Below are 21,399 nucleotides of genomic sequence, written 5' to 3' on the forward strand. Positions count from 1 at the left end.
CACCCCTAGTTCTTTATGTTTTGTTATGTGTCTTGCCGCTTTTAATGTTGATGTAAAGCACTTTGTATTACCTCGTGTTAAATTGTGCTCTACAAATAAACTCGCCTTGCCTTTAGTCAAACATGCCTCTGTGGAGGGCACAATGTCAGCCGGTCTGGGTGTACCGGTCTGCGCATGCTCAGTCGGGCTCCTGGGCGTGGCGCGCATGCGCAGTGGTCCCCCTCTGGGGTCCTATATAAAGCCCGGTCCTCCGTCTCCTTCCACCTTCAGCCATCTTTACAATGTTAGGAGCCGTGGGACGCTGCTGCACCGGGGCTCTGCAGGCTCTCAGGCCCGCGGGCCAGCCCTTCAAAGCCCTCGTTGGATCCCCAGCCGTCCTTTCCCGTGAGTCCCCGCATGCGTGGCGTGTTTTGAAGCGAAATCCTAGCAGGAAAAGGGACGAATTAAATGAACGCAGGCATGAGTGGGAGAGGACGTTAGCTCCCCGCTAGGCCGAGCAGAGCAGGCCTCGGGTTAAAGGCGTTAAACTTACACCTATCCCAACTATAACTGAATATAACTTGATATAAACGGGTAGATATCACCTTGCTAGACGTGGTGCATTGAAAATGGAGCGGATCGGGTTTGTTTCTGTCACGTTATCAGGAATGACCTTTGTGGAATGACATGAGGCGAGACCCGCAGGAGCGAGCGCTGCACGGTCACACTCTAGCACGGTTACATTTTACACTGTTACACCTGTTACACGTGTTTACCTGCTTATTATTACCAGGGACGCGTTTCTGACGGGGTTAAGTTAAGAGCTGTCAAAACTGCTGCTTGTGGGGTCAAAACAGTAGCATAGCAGTAGCATCTCATATTAAATCATATCTTTCAAGTAAAGAAAACAGTTTAAGGGCTTTCTTTTCTTTAACAAGACTCAAGGAATTACTTCGCTCGTCGGTCTTGCTGTTAACGGGATTGTTTGAACCGGCCTGTGACATTGAGGCGACAGCGGTCCGCCGCGCAGCTGTTCTCGCGATACTTCCCGGTGGCCACGCGTGACTTTGCCGCAGTGCTGTCTGCAAGTTCCTACTTCTCGATTGAGCTACATTTAACAGTGAAGACGGTTATATTTGGTGTTTTTTCGTTGAAGACAAGAATTTGGACTTTGACCTTCTAATAATTTGGTGTTATTGGGAAAGTTCTTCATTCACAGATAGATAGATAGATAGTTCTTAATTGTCATTATAACTTGTGTACAACGAAATTAAAAGTGCTCTCAAAGTACAAATGTAGATATTTTAAGACCAAACCGTGTTTTTGCACACTCATCCGGCACTTTAAAACCTCATGTTGTACATTTTCTCCTTTCATTATATATTTGCTCTTTGTACTGCACCAATTACCACAACACATTCCTTGTGTGTGTCTAACAAACTTGGCAATAAACTTATTTCTGATTCTGGTTTGACCCATTGGAGAAATGAGCTAAAGCTCTTGACTAAGTCCTTGAGTCTTGTTGAAGAAAAGAAAGCCCTTAAACTGTTTTCTTTACTTGAAAGATATGATTTAATGAGATGGCCCTTGTGAGTTATTTTTAATGTTGTACGATAATTAGATTCTCAGTGTATATTTTGTAATTCTGATGTTGCTCAACCCAAGGCAAAAGTTTTTAATTCTGATATGACTTTTGTGCCTTGTATCTGTTTCAATAAAAACAAACTTCTTGTGAACTAGTTAAAAGTTCAGTTCACATAGTTTAAAAATGAATAGTTCACCATTTTCACCTTGAACAAATTCAAATTGATCAAATTCAGTTCATTTCAATATTTTTAGGTGAGAAGTACGAATAATGCCCCCCTATCCTAAAACCGTTCACTGTATACAATCATGTCCTAGTGGCTTTTCAATCTCTAATGTAGTTTATTATCAGTGTGTCTACCTGTCACACAGGACGGATGCTTTAACTCCACATGACGTTTCAGATGTGAAGTTGACGAGGCAGACGCTCGGATTTGTTTTATCTGCGCAGGTGGACATCATTTGCACAGAAAAGTTAGATTTTTACCGTCTGACTCTTTGGGAGACGATGTGTAAAATTCCTGCAGATAATGATAAGCAGATCATCATCTGACGCTGAATCCGCAACATCTGTCTCTTCACTGGTCATGTAAAGACTGCACCGGGCTTGGGCTACCGTTGCCATGGAGCTGGTGACCGTTGCTATGCTAGTGTGCACTGCATTGTGGGTAATGTAGAGAGAGGTCGTGCGCGCTGAAACTCACATAATCTGAACAGTTCAAATTCCAGTTCGTGATCTGCAGAATGAACAAGTTCACGTTCAAGTTCTTTATTTGCAAATATGTATGTGTTCAATTCAATGTTCTCACATAAATGAACACATTCACAACACTGCTCTGTCGTGTCTCCACAGGCAGAGACTATGCTGCTCCCGCCGCGGCTGCCGCCACCGCCAACGGCCGCATCGTGGCCGTCATCGGTGCCGTGGTGGACGTGCAGTTCGACGAGGGCCTGCCCCCCATCCTGAACGCCCTGGAGGTGGCCGGCCGCGAGGCCCGGCTGGTGCTGGAGGTGGCTCAGCATCTGGGTGAGTCGGCTGCACCCCCTCTCTCTCTCAGCACGTTGCTCACACCCATAGACCTTTACTGAAACTGTTCTGCCTTTTAGGAGAGAACACTGTGCGCACCATCGCTATGGACGGTACCGAGGGTCTGGTCCGTGGACAGAAGGTTCTGGACACTGGTGCCCCCATCAGAATCCCCGTGGGCCCAGAGACGCTAGGCAGGATTATGAATGTGATTGGCGAGCCCATCGACGAGAGGGGTCCCATTTCTACCAAACAGTGAGTTTATTTTGGAAATTGTTTTATTTGGATCCCGATTAGCTACAGCAAAACTGCAGCTATTCTTCCTGGGGTCCGACACATAATACACAGTACATTACAACAAGAAATTAGAAGCAAACCTAAAGAGGTAGCATATAAAAAAAGAGGAAAAACAGAAAATGGAGAAAAAATTAGTCTTTCCATTTAACATTTAGATATAAATAAAATCAATACATACATACATTTTATAACATCAACAAATTTGAACCATGTACAGGACTGTCTCAGAAAATTAGAATATTGTGATAAAGTCCTTTATTTTCTGTAATGCAAAAATGTCATACATTCTGGATTCATTACAAATCAACTGAAATATTGCAAGCCTTTTATTTTAATATTGCTGATCATGGATTACACCTTAAGAAAACTCAAATATCCTTTCTCAAAAAATTTGAATATTCTAGGAATCTTAAGCTGTAAACCATAATCCGCAATATTGAAATAATAAAAGGCTTGCAATTTTTCTGTTTTTGTAATGAATCCAGAATGTATGACATTTTTGCATTACAGAAAATAAAGAACTTAATCACAATATTCAAATTTTCTGAGACGGTCCTTCATAGTTTGCACCAATAACCTTATTTACATATGCATGCATACACATACCCATGTACTATCTACATTGTTTAATAATTAAGTTTTATATATATATATATATATATTTACCTATTCAGGAGATGTTTCTTTACTAACAATTTGAATTATTTTATGTTAATAGTTTGCTTAAATTGTCTAGGTCTTAAAATGTTTACTGGTCTTTTGTGACTGGATTTTGGACTTATTTTCTTATTTCTCCTCAGGACTGCCCCCATCCACGCTGAAGCCCCTGAATTCACCGACATGAGCGTGGAGCAGGAGATCCTGGTTACCGGCATTAAGGTGGTGGACCTGCTGGCCCCCTACGCCAAGGGAGGAAAGATCGGTACGAGCCGGACCAACCCCGTTTCCTCGCGAGTCAAAAGTACATCCATCATATGCTGACGTTTTGTGTTTATTTGCCGCAGGTCTCTTCGGCGGCGCCGGTGTCGGCAAGACCGTGTTGATCATGGAGCTGATCAACAACGTGGCCAAGGCCCACGGTGGTTACTCGGTGTTTGCCGGTGTGGGAGAGCGAACCCGCGAGGGCAACGACTTGTACCATGAGATGATTGAGTCTGGCGTCATCAACCTGAAGGACACCACCTCCAAGGTGAGGAAGGCGTCCCCCGCCGGGCTGGTTTCCAGTGGCGTTGGACGCTGAGCTTAAAACTACCGTCTCTTGTGCTAGGTGGCGCTGGTGTACGGACAGATGAACGAGCCCCCAGGCGCCCGCGCCAGAGTGGCCCTGACCGGACTCACCGTGGCTGAATACTTCCGTGACCAGGAGGGGCAGGACGTGCTGCTCTTCATCGACAACATCTTCCGCTTCACACAGGCCGGCTCTGAGGTTTGAATTGAAATTTTATTTCCAACATGAAACAGTAGTAAATAATAATAATAAAATAAACAAAAATATAAATAAAAACATGCATGCATGCATCATAATTAACACGCTCGAAAAGGAGTAGGAAGTAAAAACGTATTAAATATATATATATATATATATATATATATATATATATATATATATATATTTGACATACGGCATACACACACAAATGTTATATGAATATCAATAACATCCTCACACCTACAGGACTATCTCAGAAAATTAGAATATTGTGATTTTTCTGTAATGCAATTAAAGAAACAAATGTCATACATTCTGGATTTATTACAAATCAACTGAAATATTGCAAGCCTTTTATTATTTTAATATTGCTGATCATGGCTTACAGCTTAAGAAAACTCAAATATCCTATCTCAAAAAATTAGAATATTCTGGGAATCTTAAGCTGTAAACCATAATCAGCAATATTTAAAAATAAAATGCTTGCAATATTTCAGTTGATTTGTAATGAATCCAGAATGTATGACTTTTTTTTTTTTTTTTAATTGCATTACAGAAAATGAAGAACTTTATCACAATATTCTAATTTTCTGAGGCAGTCCTGTATAAAACCATTTATATAATATATCAGTATCAACAATACACAGAAAACAACCAGCCCCAGGTTTGTCATGTAAATTTAAATGCAGTCGTGCTTTGTTTTTTAAATTCCCCCCCCTCCCCCAGGTGTCTGCCCTGCTGGGTCGTATCCCCTCTGCTGTGGGTTACCAGCCCACTCTGGCCACTGACATGGGAACCATGCAGGAGAGAATCACCACCACCAAGAAGGGCTCCATCACATCTGTGCAGGTACAGCACAACACTGAGCCAGGATGCTGGTCAAACCTTAGGAAGCTAGTAGAAATCCTGACTTGGATTTCTAGCTTAAGGGACCTAAACTGGAGCTGTCTTCTCTCTCCAGGCCATCTACGTGCCCGCTGATGACTTGACTGACCCCGCCCCTGCCACCACCTTCGCTCACTTGGACGCCACCACTGTGCTGTCCCGCGCCATCGCTGAGCTGGGAATCTACCCCGCTGTGGATCCCCTGGACTCCACCTCCCGTATCATGGACCCCAACATTGTGGGATCTGAGCACTACGATGTTGCCAGAGGTGTACAGAAAATCCTCCAGGTAAGATGAGTGATTGAACAAGCCCTACCCACTGTTTTTTTGTTTTGTTTTGACAATACAAGGCTTAATGTTGGGCTCAATGACAAATTAATTTATTCCGAATTAAACAATTTTCCTTCGAGTTTACGTGGAAATAGTAATTCCGAATTGAGGTTTACATGGAAAACAAGTTTGATTGGTTTTATCCAATTCCGCTTAAGGTCTGGGAGTTGGGAAGGTTCTGATTGGATAGGGGGGCGGACCGGATGTTAAACTACCGGAAGTTACGTCTACTGGAAGAAAATCAAAACTTAGCCGCTACAACTTTGAAAAGCTCACAATTTTTCTGTTTCCTGCCATCTGTTCTTTTAATTATTTCCAGGTCCTCCAAGCTATTTATTAAATAAATGGTCTCTGCTCTTGACCACCGTTTACTGCGTGCTGCCATCTTGAAACTTTGTTTAGAAAACAAGCCCAGTGCAGAATATAAGTGTCATGGAGACAGACGGGCGAGGGAACGAGCAGCGCAGAAAGAATTTAAAGTGGAATGAGTGTATACATGATCATGGAATTATTCTATTCGGATTTAAAATCGGAATAAACCAGCCACTTTGGAATTAAGTTTAATTCGGAATGGCCATTTTCATTCGGAATTAGGTGTTTACATGGTCATTTTTACTCATTTTAAATAGGATTTAATTTTAATTCTGAATTAAACTTCCCATGTAAACGCACTCACTATCTTGTCTCTGCTGCAGGACTACAAGTCCCTCCAGGACATCATTGCCATCCTGGGTATGGATGAGTTGTCTGAGGAAGACAGGCTGACCGTGGCTCGCGCTCGCAAGATCCAGCGTTTCCTGTCCCAGCCCTTCCAGGTGGCCGAGGTCTTCACCGGCCACATGGGCAAGCTGGTGCCCCTCAAGGAAACCATCAAGGGCTTCCAGAGCATCCTCGGTGGTGAGTGCGGCAGGGCTTCCTAATGTCAAGTGGACCGACTTGTTTTTCTCGGCCATCGTTGCTAATTCTGTCCCGTTTGTTTTTCCGTCAGGCGAGTACGATGCCCTGCCCGAGCAGGCCTTCTACATGGTCGGCCCCATCGAGGAAGTGGTTGAGAAGGCTGCGAAGCTGGCAGAGGAGCACTCGTAAAACATCTGAACTATCTTTAAAAAGAGAAGAGGAGGAAAATTAAAAAACAAAAAAAAACAGGAGGGGTTAGGGAGCTTGGTTTGTAAAACATGTCAAAATACAAATGTACCTGTCTTGTCATCCCAGAAAGTTCTATTTAATGTTTCCAATGAAAGATGGAATAAAACAAACTGTCTTTACACAAAAAAACAAATTGTCAATTGTATATTTGAAAAGTGTAGAAGCAGCTGAGAATCTTGTTGCTAGTAAGTTCATCAGTTCCTGTGGTCGCCACCAGATGGCAGCCTCGCGCCAGGCTAAGCTTTTTTTGTTATTGTTCTGCAGCTTATGTACTGAAATAAAACGGTGGACAAACATTTGGATGCCAGCTTCTACGGTGTGTTTATTTTATTTTTTTCCCCTATTAACATCCATCAAAATGACTTCATATCAGGATGTTGACCAGATGAAAAGAATTGGGTTTGTTTTTTTTTAGTCAGATTGGTCAGCTGCAGCTCAAACGATGCTACAGACATGCAGGATATTGTTTTGGTTGAGTGCCATTGAAACTAACAAGCTGCTAGAAAAGAGGCTGAATTTGAAAATTGCCTAAAACCTTTTTAATCAACACTCATTTTTGATTAGGGCTGGGGATGGATTCAAATGTCAAGAATCAATTCCGATTCAGACTAGATTATCACGCTTTGGTTCGATTCCGCTATTGATTTGGATTATTAGAACTATTTCAGCTGTTGCATGACTAGTTCTGCAACATATTAATACTAGTATTATATTGAGATTCAACAGCAAGTATTGGCAGCTAATGATGTAAGGACCAATCACCTCCCAGAATGCTGATAGAACTGCTTTCAGAAACATTGTGTCAGAATTATCCAACAGGTCCAGGGCAGCAAACGGAGGCCGTATGAAATTTTTATTTTTTCTCATGAGAATTTCGCTTTTAGCATTTTATGCAAATGTAACCCCGGTATACGGTATATAAATCAAAGAAATAGACAATTGATGCAATTATTTAAAAAAACTTTGTTTCTGTCCCTTTAAACATATTTAAAGGCAAAAACATGGCACTAGTTATGCTCATGTCCAACAAAATATTCCTATTTTGGGCATAAACAAAAAATACCAAAAGTTGTAAATGGAATTTTTTTTTTTTTTTTTTTTCGATCTTTAGACATGTTCTCTTATTTTTGAGGGATTAGTGGCAGTCCTGGCTTGTTTTATGCCCTGGGAGAACTCAAGAACTCATCCCAACGTCTGGACTATTAACAGTGATTCGCCTTGACTTGCAGATTTGTTTATCATGGTTTCAAAAAAAAAAACCAAAACTGACCAAACTTACATGAATGAGATGCCCTTTATTTGGTAACTCTGCCTCCTCTTCACATCTGGATGATTCCTTCTACTGATGGGAGATTCTGCTCTTGGGGATCCCAAATGCCCCCGTTTATCAGTGTACTATTGTAGCCTAATTTAGCAACTACAACAGTTGCTACTCCATTTCTTTTCATAAAAGCCTTGTTTTTATGTATTTTTTGGGGGGTCATAAAAGAGGACATTAACATTTTACCAAACCTTTAAACGACTGAACTGGTTTGGTGAACTTTTGACTCCAAATATACCTGCTTGCATCATTACAACATCCTGACGTGCCGTTCAGGCCTTAATCCTGAGCCAGAAGCCGATAAGACTGGAGGATATTCTGTTAATTGACCCACGTGAGATTCCCTGGATATTTTGGTTTTCTGGATCTTTCTCTAATCTCATAGTTAGGGTTGCCAACTCCCTGGAAAATAAATAAGGGACACCATCGATTGCCTTCATCTTTCCTGGCGTGGTGAATTTTTTTAGCCCCTTTTTATGTGAGTGAAACGATTTTTTAATTATTTGACTCGAACCTGAATTGAATTAGATGCATATTTTTGAATGCCATGAACACATGGAAAACAAATTATTATCCAGCAATTCACTTTAATACAAAATGAACTGAATAAAATAAGTATCTTTCTTAAACAGAAACCTGTCCTGCTTAACTTCAAATTGTATAAATCAATATAAAACAATAGAAATTTGTGCCTCAAAGGCCATGACTGTAGGCTACAGTTGTAAAACAGAAAAAATAACTTATGAACTCAACAGCTCAATGCCGTTTTCCATTGGCATTTTATTACTTTACTATTTTTTGACTCTCACAGTAATACGGGACAAAGTGCGTCCCTTTTCAGCTCAATACGGGACGCAAACTTTAGTTTATAAGTACGGGACGATTCCGTTTTTCAAGGGACGGTTGGCAACCCTACTCATAGTTGTGCATACGTGGGCTTTCCACACGTGTTTGAAGACTGGAGCAGCATTTCTGCGGGGAACAGGTCATATCCAGTAGTGCTAGTCCTACCTGTGGCCGTCCTCTCCATCATGTCGTCCTCAGAACAACCACCAGGAGACGTAGCTTGTTGAGGTGGCTTAGGTTTAGCAATTATTCCTCTCTCCACCCCTCAGTATTTTCCCTATCCTTCTTTCTTCTTCTCCACTACTATTACTGCTACTACTGTCATTTAGCAGACGCTTTTATCCTAAGTGACTTACATCTGAGAGAACAAAGAGTCCAGTTGGACACAGGTGCTGCCATGCTAATGCTAGAATATATATCTAAGAAAGCTACGTCTAAAGGCTGAATTATGGTTCTGCGTTAAACCTACGCCGTAGGGTACGCGGCTACGCGGGATTCTCTCCATAGCCTATGCCGTAGCCTGACGTGAACCTCCCAAAATTCGAGGCGACGCAAACTCAACGCAGACCGAGAGGGCTGTGATTGGTTTGCTTGGTAGCAACGCATTTCCAGTTCCGGTTCGTGAAGCAGTAGTGAACTTTCAGCGCTCTTTTCTTCGTGTGTGTGCGATTTGTTTTTTGGGTTGTTTTGGTTTTTTGCACAATAGTTGTCCTTATCTCTTTGATTCACTGTGACCGGAAAAAGCCGGAAGCTAAACAAAGTATCAACTAGCGCTCTGGGGGGGTACTGCACCGCGGTGAAATGGAGTGACGGAGAAATCTGAAGGGTTCATGACGGCGTCACGGCAAGGGCGTGTGCTCTGCGTTGGTTTAACACAGAACCTTAAATCAGCCTTAAGAAGACACCATCATGTCATAAGTGCATACATCTTACTAGATGCAGAAGAGTCTTTATTTTTGTGATATTCTGTGTCTTGTGTTTATGTCATAACCTCACCTGCCCACTAGAGGCAGCACTCCCTCTCTCTCTTCCATATACAGTAGGTGTTGACCCTTTGTCTGAACCCGGCCCTGTGAGCAGCCATTTTGGGACTGCTGTTTGGAATGTGTGCTCTCCCTGAATTTAGATAAAGAATTAACCTGCCTTGGTCTTTGTGATTCTTCCTTGGATGTTTCAATTTTGCTCTTAAAAGTAGGTCCAGACCCTGCAGATTAGAGTTTGGTAGGTTGTTCCACCATCGGGGAACAATGGAGGAGAAGAGTCTGGCTACTGATTTCACACCACGTTGTGGTGGAAGAACCAGGCGTCTTTCACTGGCTGAGCGGAGCTGTGGAGAGGGAGAGTAGCTCTGGATGAAGCAGTGAAGGTAGGCAGGAGCCGTTTGGGTAAGTGTTAGCCAGAAGCAGAAGCAGAGTCCCCCTGTGACTCCCCTTCCTCATCTCCAACCCCCCACCACCTGCTGTTCCCAGACATCCCTTTAAATCAGTGGTCCCCAACCTTTTCTGAACCGCGGACCGGTTTAATGTCTGACAATATTTTCACGGCCCAATCTAAAGGTGTAGCTGATAAAAACTAAATAAAATGACCGGCATTAAAAACTGTGGTATTTTCTCTATAGTAGTAGTGATAATAATAATAATAATAATAATAATAATAATAATAATAATAATAATAATAATAATAAAAAAACATCATTTTTGAAGAAATAAAATGAAATAATGGAAATTGTAAATTACCTATATAATCAGTGTTTCTATAAATGTGTTTTTATGTTTGTTTTCTCATTAACGTTATTTAAAGCCAGGCTTTTATTTTATTGTTATATATTAAGTAGACCGATATTTAGTGCTTTTATTTTGAAGGCGTCTCACCGAGACCTCGTAAACATCCGGCGCTTCGGACTTTAACGGTAAAAGTTTAACGGCAGTAGAAAGTGTGTCTGAAAGACTAAACTAGTGTCGGGAATGCTAAAGTGGAGCCTAACTGACACAAAAAGCACCTGCTGATGAGGATTTGTGATTTTATACCGTTTTTATGTCCAGCTTGAGTTTGGTCGCTCATGTATTGTGGTAGCTTTATTGCCAACCGAGCGAGCAGCTGCATCGGTCTGTATTTAAGTTAAACTTATATGAATGTAGAAAGACTAACTATTTTATTTTATTTTATTTTATTCCTTTTATAGCTTTTACGGTGTGTTTGCAGTGTATTTACACCCAAGGAATAAAAACATTGTGAACCATCAGTTTGAGAGTCATCCATCATCAGTCAGTCAGCCCGCGGCCCGGGGGTTGGGGACCACTGCTTTAAATGATCCATCTCCGCTCTACGCTGTCTTGCTCTTTCTTTCTTCTGCGGGTGGTACAATATTACGAGTAACTTTTCCTTCTTCAAACTCAATTTGGGGCATCTGCATAAAAGGATTATGGGAACTATATTTTCCTCCAGTATGTATCTTTAATGCTTTCTCCCTCAACGGGCAGATTATAGTTTCTTCTCTCTCTCTCTGCTGGTCGTGAGACCGTATATGGGGAGCACCCGAGGCTCTACCTGGCCTTTGTGAAAGACTTCCTCCGTTGAGGGGGAAGGAGTGATTACATACTGCTCCTCGCAAGATTGTTGTAAAATAGAGTATTGAGGGTATTTAATGATGTGTATTTTTTCTAATAAGCTGGATAATTTCATGAGGTTTGGAGAGGAGAAGGAGCTTCTGCCACGCTGTTGGGGAACATGATTAAACCCTATAAAGAGTTTAAAATCTTACTGCTGGTCTACAAAGCACTGAATGGTCTTGGACCAAAATACATGGTTGATCTGTTAGTTCCTATGAAGCTCCCAGACCCCTGAGGTTCATCTGGATCTGGTTTGTTGTGTGTCCCAAGAACCAGAACCAAGCAAGGTGAGGCAGCGTTCAGTTATTCTGCTCCTCACCGGTGGAACAAACTTCCTGTAGACCTGAGGTCTGCTCCAACTGTCAACTCTTAAATTAAATACTTACCTGCTCTCTACTGCCCTTACTTTTTAACAACTTGGGCTTTTTATTATTTTACCTCTTTTCTTATCATTTTATTTGTTATTTAAGTACGGAAGAGTATTAGGGCCATGCAGGAGAAATATTTGAGAGGGGAAGATTTTTTTTTTATTGTGCACTTCGAGAAAAAAGAAATGTCGAGATTAATGTTGAAATACAATTTCAAGAATAACGTCGATATTTCGTGAAGAAAGTCGGAATTTCGAGAATAAAGTTGAAATACATTTCGACTTTTTTCTCGACATTTTGACTTTTTTTTTCGAAGTGCATAATGAAAAAAAATCTTCCTCCTCTAAAATATTATTTTTTATTTTTCTCCTGCCTGGTCCTAATACTCCGTATTTAAGTGTACTCTTAAATTAAATACTTGACATGATTTTTGTTATTGATAAGCCCCTGAATGCAGGCATTGTGATGTAGAATTGTCAAAAGGGTTTAATTCACCGTACGAATTGTTACAGTTTACTTTTGTAATACTGTATTTGACCTGGTCTTTGTACGTTTTGACCGTATAGAAACGTAATTCTTGTCATTTTAAGAATGAGATGTACCTGCTGTACTCTACTGCCCTTACTTTTTAAAAACTTGTGCTTTTTATTATTTTACCTCTTTTCTTATCATTTTATTTGTTATTTACTGTTTAAACTGTGTCTTGCTGCTTTTAATTTTGATGTAAAGCACTTTGAATTACCTTGAATTGTGCTTTACAAATAAACGTGCCTTTCCTTTCCTATAAGGGAACCTTCTCCGTGTGTTGGTGATGAGTGATGTTGCTGTCCACATGACGTCCTACCGCGCGGCCACCGGGGGGCGCTCTTGTCAAGTTAGTTTTCATTTCGTTTCGTTTTAAGTCAGGGCTCCTTCTCTGTGGCGTTAAGGTCACGGCCAAGTACTAAATCAGGTCTGAGGCAGGTTGCTCTTTTATTGCTCTTCCCCAACCTTGAACACGTGCCTATCAAGCATGCTGACAACATTATTCCCTCCATAAGATAAGCTGGCCTTGAGAAGGTCAAGTATTGTTCTGTAATTATTACTGAAAACAACTCAAGAAGAGACACTGACTACCTTTACATGCAGTCAAAATTCGGGTTAAGGTCAATATTCCGGTTACTGAAACATTTGGAATAATCTGTTTCCATGCGTGAGCAAACAGGGTTATCCCTGTATACATGGTAATTAATCATTTATTTGGATCAAACCAGCAACACACAGAGAATGTCATGACGCAATTCCTGTCATTTCATCTTCTTCTTCCTGTATCCAAACCAAAAACAACAACAATAACAGCAGCACGGCGGATAATGAACAGCCCAGTAGAAGTCGTTTTGTTTCTCGGCCCTGTAGTTCACCTTTTTCAGCGTCTTCCAGCGGAGCTTGATCTGGTCTGGCGTTCGTACAAATCCTGCTTTGCACAACCTTTCGCTCACCTTTTTGTAAATCTGGCTATCCCGGTACTTTCTACCGTCTACAAAGTCCAAAATGTTCATATCCTTCATTACATTTATGAAGTGATTAGTCTCCTCCGGGTCTTGCGTTTCTCCATGTTTATAAGAACTTCCTGGACTCAAAAGAACAAGATTCCTTGTGAAAAGAACATGCGCAGAAAACAAATTCCTGTTCCTTTTAATGGGGATATCCCGTTAGGCGTTTACATGACCCAATATTCGGGTTAGAAAAGAAGGAACCCAGGGGTCATTTTCAGGTTTTTAAAAACCAGAATATGAGCAAATTCCGGTTATTCAAAGGGGTTATTGGTGTTTACATGGCCGTGCGCAACCGGGTTATTGCTAATATTCCGGTTAGAAAAGGGTTATTGACTGCATGTACACGTAGTCACAGACTGAAAAAAGCGAAACTGTATGGTCCTCTGGACAGAGCCGTCGGGGAGATTTGCGAGGCCCTGTGCGAAATGACCGGTGGAGGCCTTCGCGCGTGACCGTAGCGAGCGCGCGCAAAATTTTAGAAAAATACTGGATACCTTCCCCTGCCTCATCATCATCTGGCTTGCTCTGACTCGACGCGGGGCCCCACGGTTGCTTGAGACCCGGTGGGATCGGTGATTTTTGTAACAAATTCATCAAACGAGCCTTTCAGAGAGGCATTAAACTCTTCCATTTTCTTTCGTTTTTTTCTTTTTTCATCCCCTGATGGAAATTTCCTGAATCTGTCTCGTTCTCTCGACATTGTGTGACAGTTTGTTCCAACTCCACCGTCTGGATCAGAGCAACTTGTGTCTGCGCTTGGTCTGATCAGTTGTATTGAACAACAGACACGCGCATCATTGCACATATATTTATTGATATGCACAGACTACTACACATTTAGGTCTGTAATGGAACGTGGCTGTTGATATTTATAAAGTAAAAAAGGAAAAAAAAAAAATTGGAAAAAAAAAAAAAAAAAAAAAAAAAAACGGCTTATAGCGCGAGGCCCCGTGCGGTCGCACGGTTCGCACTCCCCTTGCGGCGGCCCTGCCTCTGGAGCAAACGATCCAAACAGAGACGGAGCCTGGAACCAGAGGGTGGGTCAGCTCTACCGGCTCTGCTCGGCTATGGGGATGGCTCCCTTCAGCATGAGGTAATCGACGAAGCAGGTAGGCATGTAGGACAGCGGCAGCCAGAAGAACTTGGCGTCCCAGCCGGGAGAGTAGCGTTTGCGAGGCCAGACCCCCGACACAGCGTGCTCCATGCAGCTCACCACCTTCATCAGGTCTCCGCTGCTCATCGCTTCGATTTTTTCTTTTGTGACTTGTTTGACTAGGGGGGAAAAAGACTGTTAGAATCCTATGAAACGTATGGCGCTTTTCCATTAGTACCTACTCAGCCCGACTCGCCTAGGTTTTGCACTTTTCCACTAGGGGTCTAACGTGCCACGTATTTTTTAATGTATTTTTTTAATTAAGTTTATTTGTGTTAGGGACAATGTACAAAATTACATTAGTCTCAGAGATGAAAAAAGATGCTTTGTACCGGATTTAGCTTACTAGCTACTTTCCATTTGTAGTCCCTGGGCAGGTATATGAAGAGTAGATACTTTTCTGTAACTATTCTGCCGAGGTTCTAAGTAGCTGAGTCGGCTGTATCTGACGTCATCACACTACAGGCCACCGATTGGTCGAGGGGTTGGAGTCAGACGTCTGAGTCAGGATGTGACATCAGAGAAAGAGCGACTCGCGGCTTCTTGTTCATTTTATTCCACCAGCAATGGCAGCACAAAAGTCTGTTTCTGATCCAACTCTGAGGTGCAGATGTTCATAAATCTGGTGGCTGAGGAGAGAATTAAAAAGGGATCTAGACGGGCGATAAGGAACGACCAGATCCACCAGGAGCTCTGTCACTTCATAGCTGCTCACGGCTCCAGCTGACTTTTCAGCAGCGACAAGACAAACTAAATAAAAATTAAAAGCGTTGCTGCTTGAAGCTTCTCTCACTCTCATGTTTTAACTTGATATCAAACACAAGCCACAGACACAGCAGCACATCTATCATCTCCTCCAGGTTCTACATCTTTAGTGTTGTTGTCTTCTTCATTTAGATACACAATCAAATACGTCACAGCAGCTTCACTACAACCTCCTACTTCTGCTCTGGGTATTGAAAAGAAACGAGGGCGTGGCGAGTGGAGTCGGGCTGAGTAGGTACTAGTGGAAAAGCGCCATTAATGAACACAGATAAGAGAGCAGAGAATTGTAGCCACCTTTTTGCACATAATCACTTCCATACTGGTCTTTGATTTCCTGGGGCAGCTTGTCCCACATCGCCTGGGCGTTCTTGATGTGGATGTCGCTGTCAGTCACGGCGGTCTTGAAGAAGCCGGGCTCGATGCACAGAACCTTCACACCAAACGGTGCCATACCTAACCTGAGGCAGACATTTGATTGGCTCAGCGCTTGTGCACAATCCGAGACATCTCTGTGTTGACATTACTGACTGATAATTCGTGCGGGTTAATATTTTACCGGAGGCTGTCGGTGAAGGCCTCCACGGCGTACTTTGAGACAGGGTACGGCCCCCCGGTGACACAGATCCTCCCAAACACGCTGGCCACGTTCACCACCCTCCCCCTCGCCTTCTTGATGAGCTGCAGGACGCTCAGGGTCACTCCGATCACTCCGTTCACGTTCACATCCAGCATGAACTTGTAGTCTTCCAGGGTGTGCCAGTCGCACGGGCCGGAGGGCGTGGCCACTCCCGCGTTGTTCACCACAGCCCACAAGCCTAGGACGGGAGGATAGTCCAGTAAATGCTTCCTACTAGGCAGTGTTGTGCATGTGCAAGTTCAATTGAACGTGTTCATTGAACACGTTCATTTCTGTGAGAATGCTGAACTAAATGCAACATATTTGCAAATAAAGAACTTGAACTTGTTCATTCTGCACGAACTGGAATTTGAACTGTTCAGATTATGTGAGTTTCAGCTACACTGTTTAGGTCCAATTATTACGGAATACATTTCACCAGTGGTAAAAATCTAACCTTTCTGTGCAAATTATGTCCACCTGAGAAAACAAGTCCGAGCGTCTGTCTCGTCAACTTCAAATTTGAAATGTCATGTGGAGTTAAAGCATCCGTCCAGTGTGAGAAAGTATCTGCAAGTCCTTGACAATCAAAAAAAACGACCCCAGTCCCACTGCTGCACCTTCAGGGGTTTGATTTCCCAGCAACAGGTAGACAAACTGATAATGGACTACATTGTTGGAGATTTACAGCCTCTGAGGAAAGTTGAAAAGCCAGTGAACAGTGAACGGTTTTAGGATAGGGTGGCGTTATTCGTACTTCTCACCTAAAAATATTACAATGAACTGAATTTGAACTAGTTCAAAGTGAAAATGGTGAACTATGAACGTGAACCATTAATTTTTAAACTATGTGAACTGAACTTTGAACTAGTTCATGAGTAGTAGGAACTTGCACAACACTGCTACTAGGATTCAAGCATGTTGGGATCAATCAGCTGGTCTACCAGCTCTTTGTTATTGAATTCAAGCCACGACTAGCTGGTAGATGTTTATCCTAAAGTGTTAGGACATCATCTGGAGAAAATAGCAAATATTGAGAGATCTCTTAATTTGACCCCACAAAGGTGTGCGTGCTCTGCATACTAGGCCTGTGTTGAAAAAAATCGATTTTCCGATTCTAAATATTCTATATATCTCATATTAATTCCTAAAAATCGATTTGTATGTCTAAAGATCAATTTTTTTTTTCTTTTGGTATTTTTTTGTTTATGCCCAAAAAAAGGAATGTTTTGTTGGACACGAGAATAACTAGTGCCATGTTTTAGCCTTTAAAGTTTAAAGGTATGAAAACATTAAAGTTTTCGGTTATAATTGCATAAATTGTCTATATTTCTTTGCTTTATATACTGTCTTGGGGTTACATTTGCATAAAATGACCTTGTTTTAATTGTTTTTATTGCTTGCTTTGAGCCAGTGGCAAAGAAATTTCGTTCCACTTGTACTTGGACTTTGGGAATGACAATAAAGTGAACCTTGAACCTTGAAAATGCTAAAAACAAAATTCTCAAAAATGGGAAAACATAAAAACTGTTTGCTGCCCTGGATCTGTTTGGTAATTCTGACCCACACGATGTTTCTGAAAGCAGTTCTATCAGCATTCTGGGAGCTGATTGGTCCTTATAGTATCATTAGCTGCCAATACTTGCTGTTGAATCTCAATATAATACTAGTAGTAATATGCTGCAGAACTACAGTCATATAATTCATGCAACAGCTGAAAAAACAGTTTTAATAACACTAACCTAAATCAATATCCGAATCGGATCGGATCAAAGCGTGATAATCGATTCTGAATCTTAAGAATCTGAATCGATTCTTGACATTTGAATCGATCCCCAGCCCTGCTGCATACACCACTGCATTTGATTTCAGACGTGTTGGTCTAAGTTCACAAACCGAGCACAAACCGGGATTTCAACGTGGATTTCCGGTTTAAAACAGGTTGATATTCAACCACTTTAACCGTTTAAAAAGCGTTCACAACATCAACGTGTCTCAAAACACAATATCTTTAAAATTTCTATTGATAACCAGTTTACTATAGTATAAAAGAGTGATTTTATTGAATATAGTTAAGTTTTTTCTCTAAAATAGGGAGGCAATATCTCGTCTAGACGTAAACGCAACCTAAACACATTTGATTTTTCATAAAATATCATAAATAGGGAACCATATGGTCTGCGTGCTGTCAATAAGAAGCCTCCAGATATCCACAATGTAGGTATTTCTCAATATATAAGCAAATAGAAACACGGCTACTGTCGTAAACAGAGCACCTGAACAGGTTTCCGCTCTGCAGTGCTGTCGAAGATCCCTTCCTTCTCGCGCAGTTGACCCGTCTGCTGCAGCCCGAAGTCTTCCCCGGTATTATCGGTAAGTGCCTGTACTAACATTAAAGATTTAGAACCGTAAATGGTAACAATAGAGTTTATGCTGCATGTTCATTAGAGATGCACCGATTGATCGGCCACTGATCGGGATCGGTTTTGATCGGAGATCGGAAAATAATAGTTCAGAGCGGCCGATCTGATGACGTTTACAACAACAAACCGCCGCCCGCGAGGGCGTTCCCACACCTCAGACCGAGCTGTCCTAAGGGGGCGTGGTCGTCTCTACAAAACATCAACACTGAGAATGGCCTCGCCGGTGCGGGAGTTTTACAATGTCCGAAAAGGACAACAAATTTGCAGTTTGCAAAGTGTGTGCAAAGGAAATACCACGAGGAGGAATGTTATAAAAGAATTTCAACACAACAAAGCTGATAAGACATTTGAAAGTTTTTCACACGAAGGAGAATATTGAGTTTTCAAAGTTGGCTGCTGCTAAGGCAGAGAAAGAAAAGGAGCGCGCAGCATCGGCACTAACTCACCTGTAACACCTGCAACAGAGACTTATAAACAACAGGAAGAAAAATAAAAAACTACATCGTAAGGTAATGAATTCATAAGCTTTGCTCATCAGCCGCTTTCTGTTGTAGCAGACATCGGGTTTAAACACGTTTGCAGCCTGGATCCGCGGTGCTGCGTCGTAAATATTTCACTGATGAAATCCTGTCGGAGTTATATCAGACTATATACAGTCCAAAGCTGTGTCAGTCGCTTCACGAGTCATTAGGAGTTCTAGTGTGAAGAGTTTTGCTTCACTCACAAGAGTTTCCTCACACGCGGCGGATGCTACAGCTAAAGCTTTCACAAAGCTTAATAATTCATAATTCATTTTTATTTTAAGATTTAATTCCTCTTTCCACAGGGAAACTAAGGTTTATAGTTTACAACTTGTATCAAGTCTAAGAGAGTGTTGCTGCACATGTTGTACATCATTATTACCACAGGAAGCTGAAGCTAGTAAGCTACACTTACTCTTTGTAAACCGAGTCTAAGTCGTCTCTAAGAGTCTCTAGAGGGAAATATTGCACATTGCCTCAGCCTGAACTAAAACAGACAATTCATGATACTTTCTCATCTCCTAATTTTTATACCTAATAATACAATGTCAGTGTCATGTACATGAGACAACAATATTGACGAATTTATGGATTTCTTGCTGTGATCGGTGATTGGCAAAATCCTGATCGGTGCATCTCTAATGTTCATGATGGTGGCTGGGCTGCTCCAGCACGCTAGCAAGGTTAGCATGCTAGCTTGTATGTTAGACACAACGTGAAAACTATAGCTCTAACCCTAACCGTCTTCAAATAGCCGGTAGAAAAACTTTAACTTTTGAACCAGTTTTGAGCGTCTTTTCAACGGCGACCATAGTCTTCTTTTAAACGTCCTTTCAACCAAAAAATGTTCGCTGGGAGAAGTCTCACCGCGCTCTCCCACGGTGTCCTTAATCATTGCTGCGACTTTGGCGACGCTGTCCTTGGAGGTGACGTCCAGGTGTGTTGTTACCAGCTTGCTGGAGCAGGACTTCTTCAGCCCCTCCTCTCCCTTCTCGGTGAAGCACCCGGCGATCACCCGGAACCCCTTCTTGTCCAAGTGGCGCGTGAGGAGATTCCCGAAGCCGCTGTCGCAGCCCGTGATGTAGACGTACTTGTTGCCCTTGTCGCCGACCCTGGGCAGCTCTCTGGCCCAGCGGAACAGGAGGAAGAGGACCAGCAGGCCCAGGAGAAACAGGTACATGTCTGCAATTTCACAAAATATGTCATGTCACCACCAGGGCCGGCCCAAACCTCCATGGGGCCCTAAGCAAAATGTGATTTTGGGGCCCTCTATTACTGCCAATAATACTGATTATTGATCATTCACACACCCACTATAAACCTATTTCATGTTCTTTTTCCCTGTCATTACAAATACACTTGTAAAACTAGATGTAAGAACTTTTTGTTGTAGTTAGATTGTAATCCACAGTGATTAAGACCATGGAAGCAACAACAGATTAACAAACATGCAGAAAAATCTTTCAATGAATATTTATCAAAGTCAGCAACTGCCCCTACTGGCCACACAGAGAAGCAACAGATAAAAGGTCAGAGAGCTGCACAGTTGCAGCAGTGTTGTTTCCATCATCTTATTGTCAGCCTGGCATGTTTTTACCCATCTATAGTTTTTAATCTGAAATGGTAGTAAATTCAGCTACAAGAGTGGCCTGGGGTTGATTTACACTTAATATTTAAAGTGATATAGTACAAAGTGTGATACTGAGTGTCATCTAAGAATTAATACTGGAAGTACAGCAATAGTATAATATTTACATTAAAGTTAAAATACAATATTTTCTATTTTCGTTAGCAAAGGTCCCTGCAAACCCATGCCTCTATGTAACATTCCTTTTTAGAAAAGCTTTTATTGTGGTGTGAATATTGCTATTCATTTTAGACCTGGTTATTGCTGTCTTATGTTCTTATCCACTATGCACTGTATTTTTATTTTGATGTATTTTATTGTTCTTGGGAAGCACTTTGTAACTTTGTTAAGAAAGGTGCTACATAAATAAAGTTTATTATTATTATTATGTAAGCACGGGAAGCTTTTATTTCATGCTCGTTGAAGTGTAGATTATTATTTTATCAGAACCTTCCAGCTCCCTAGCATCTCCCTCCAGCAGCTGCCACTTTATTGAGGTTCTTGTATTGAAATGACTGTTTCCTACAGCGCTTTCAACTTTTTTTTCAACTTTCAACCGGCTTTCAACGCGAGCGACAGGAAGAAAATAGAAGCAGGGCGTGCGACAAAAGTCCAGCTCAAAACGGCGCGCCGCGTCACTCGCAACCAGTGTAGACAGTGCAAATAAAAAATAAAGCAATGGAACTGTTTTTGACGCTGACGCTCGCTCGCGTCGCATGCAGTGTGGACACGGTGTAAGGCTAAGATTTCATCTTATTTTTTTCTTTTACTGGCAGAAATGGGCTTCCATAGACATCACTGGATGTCATTTGATTTGTATCTCCAGTTTGATACTTATATCTTAAAGTCTGCATTAGGTTTGACATAATGACTGGTAAATCCATGGTGCTGAAACCTCATGTGAATGGTTCTGACCGTGTCGCCTGCGTGCTGTGGT

At 41.9% G+C, this 21,399-nt stretch overlaps 2 protein-coding genes across 2 annotated transcripts; one reads left to right on the forward strand and one right to left on the reverse strand.

Annotated features, from left to right (window-relative positions):
* The first annotated feature begins 252 nt into the window (after window positions 1-252).
* On the forward strand, window positions 253-6,980 carry atp5f1b (ATP synthase F1 subunit beta). The gene is made up of 10 exons (XM_061715382.1): window positions 253-384; window positions 2,417-2,590; window positions 2,671-2,845; window positions 3,688-3,809; window positions 3,892-4,076; window positions 4,155-4,313; window positions 5,043-5,165; window positions 5,278-5,490; window positions 6,228-6,429; window positions 6,521-6,980. Exons 1-10 carry the CDS (start codon window positions 282-284, stop codon window positions 6,616-6,618), a joined length of 1,554 nt encoding a protein of 517 aa, XP_061571366.1. The 5' UTR covers window positions 253-281; the 3' UTR covers window positions 6,619-6,980.
* Window positions 6,981-14,298: 7,318 nt separating this feature from the next.
* LOC133424849 (retinol dehydrogenase 16-like) lies at window positions 14,299-20,041 on the reverse strand. The gene is made up of 4 exons (XM_061715383.1): window positions 19,703-20,041; window positions 15,832-16,090; window positions 15,570-15,733; window positions 14,299-14,629 (listed from the first exon to the last, which is right to left on the reverse strand). Exons 1-4 carry the CDS (start codon window positions 20,013-20,015, stop codon window positions 14,406-14,408), a joined length of 960 nt encoding a protein of 319 aa, XP_061571367.1. The 5' UTR covers window positions 20,016-20,041; the 3' UTR covers window positions 14,299-14,405.
* Between the last annotated feature and the right edge of the window lie 1,358 nt (window positions 20,042-21,399).

Source organism: Cololabis saira, chromosome 24 (assembly GCF_033807715.1).
Source record: "Cololabis saira isolate AMF1-May2022 chromosome 24, fColSai1.1, whole genome shotgun sequence".
NCBI lineage: Eukaryota > Metazoa > Chordata > Actinopteri > Beloniformes > Belonidae > Cololabis > Cololabis saira.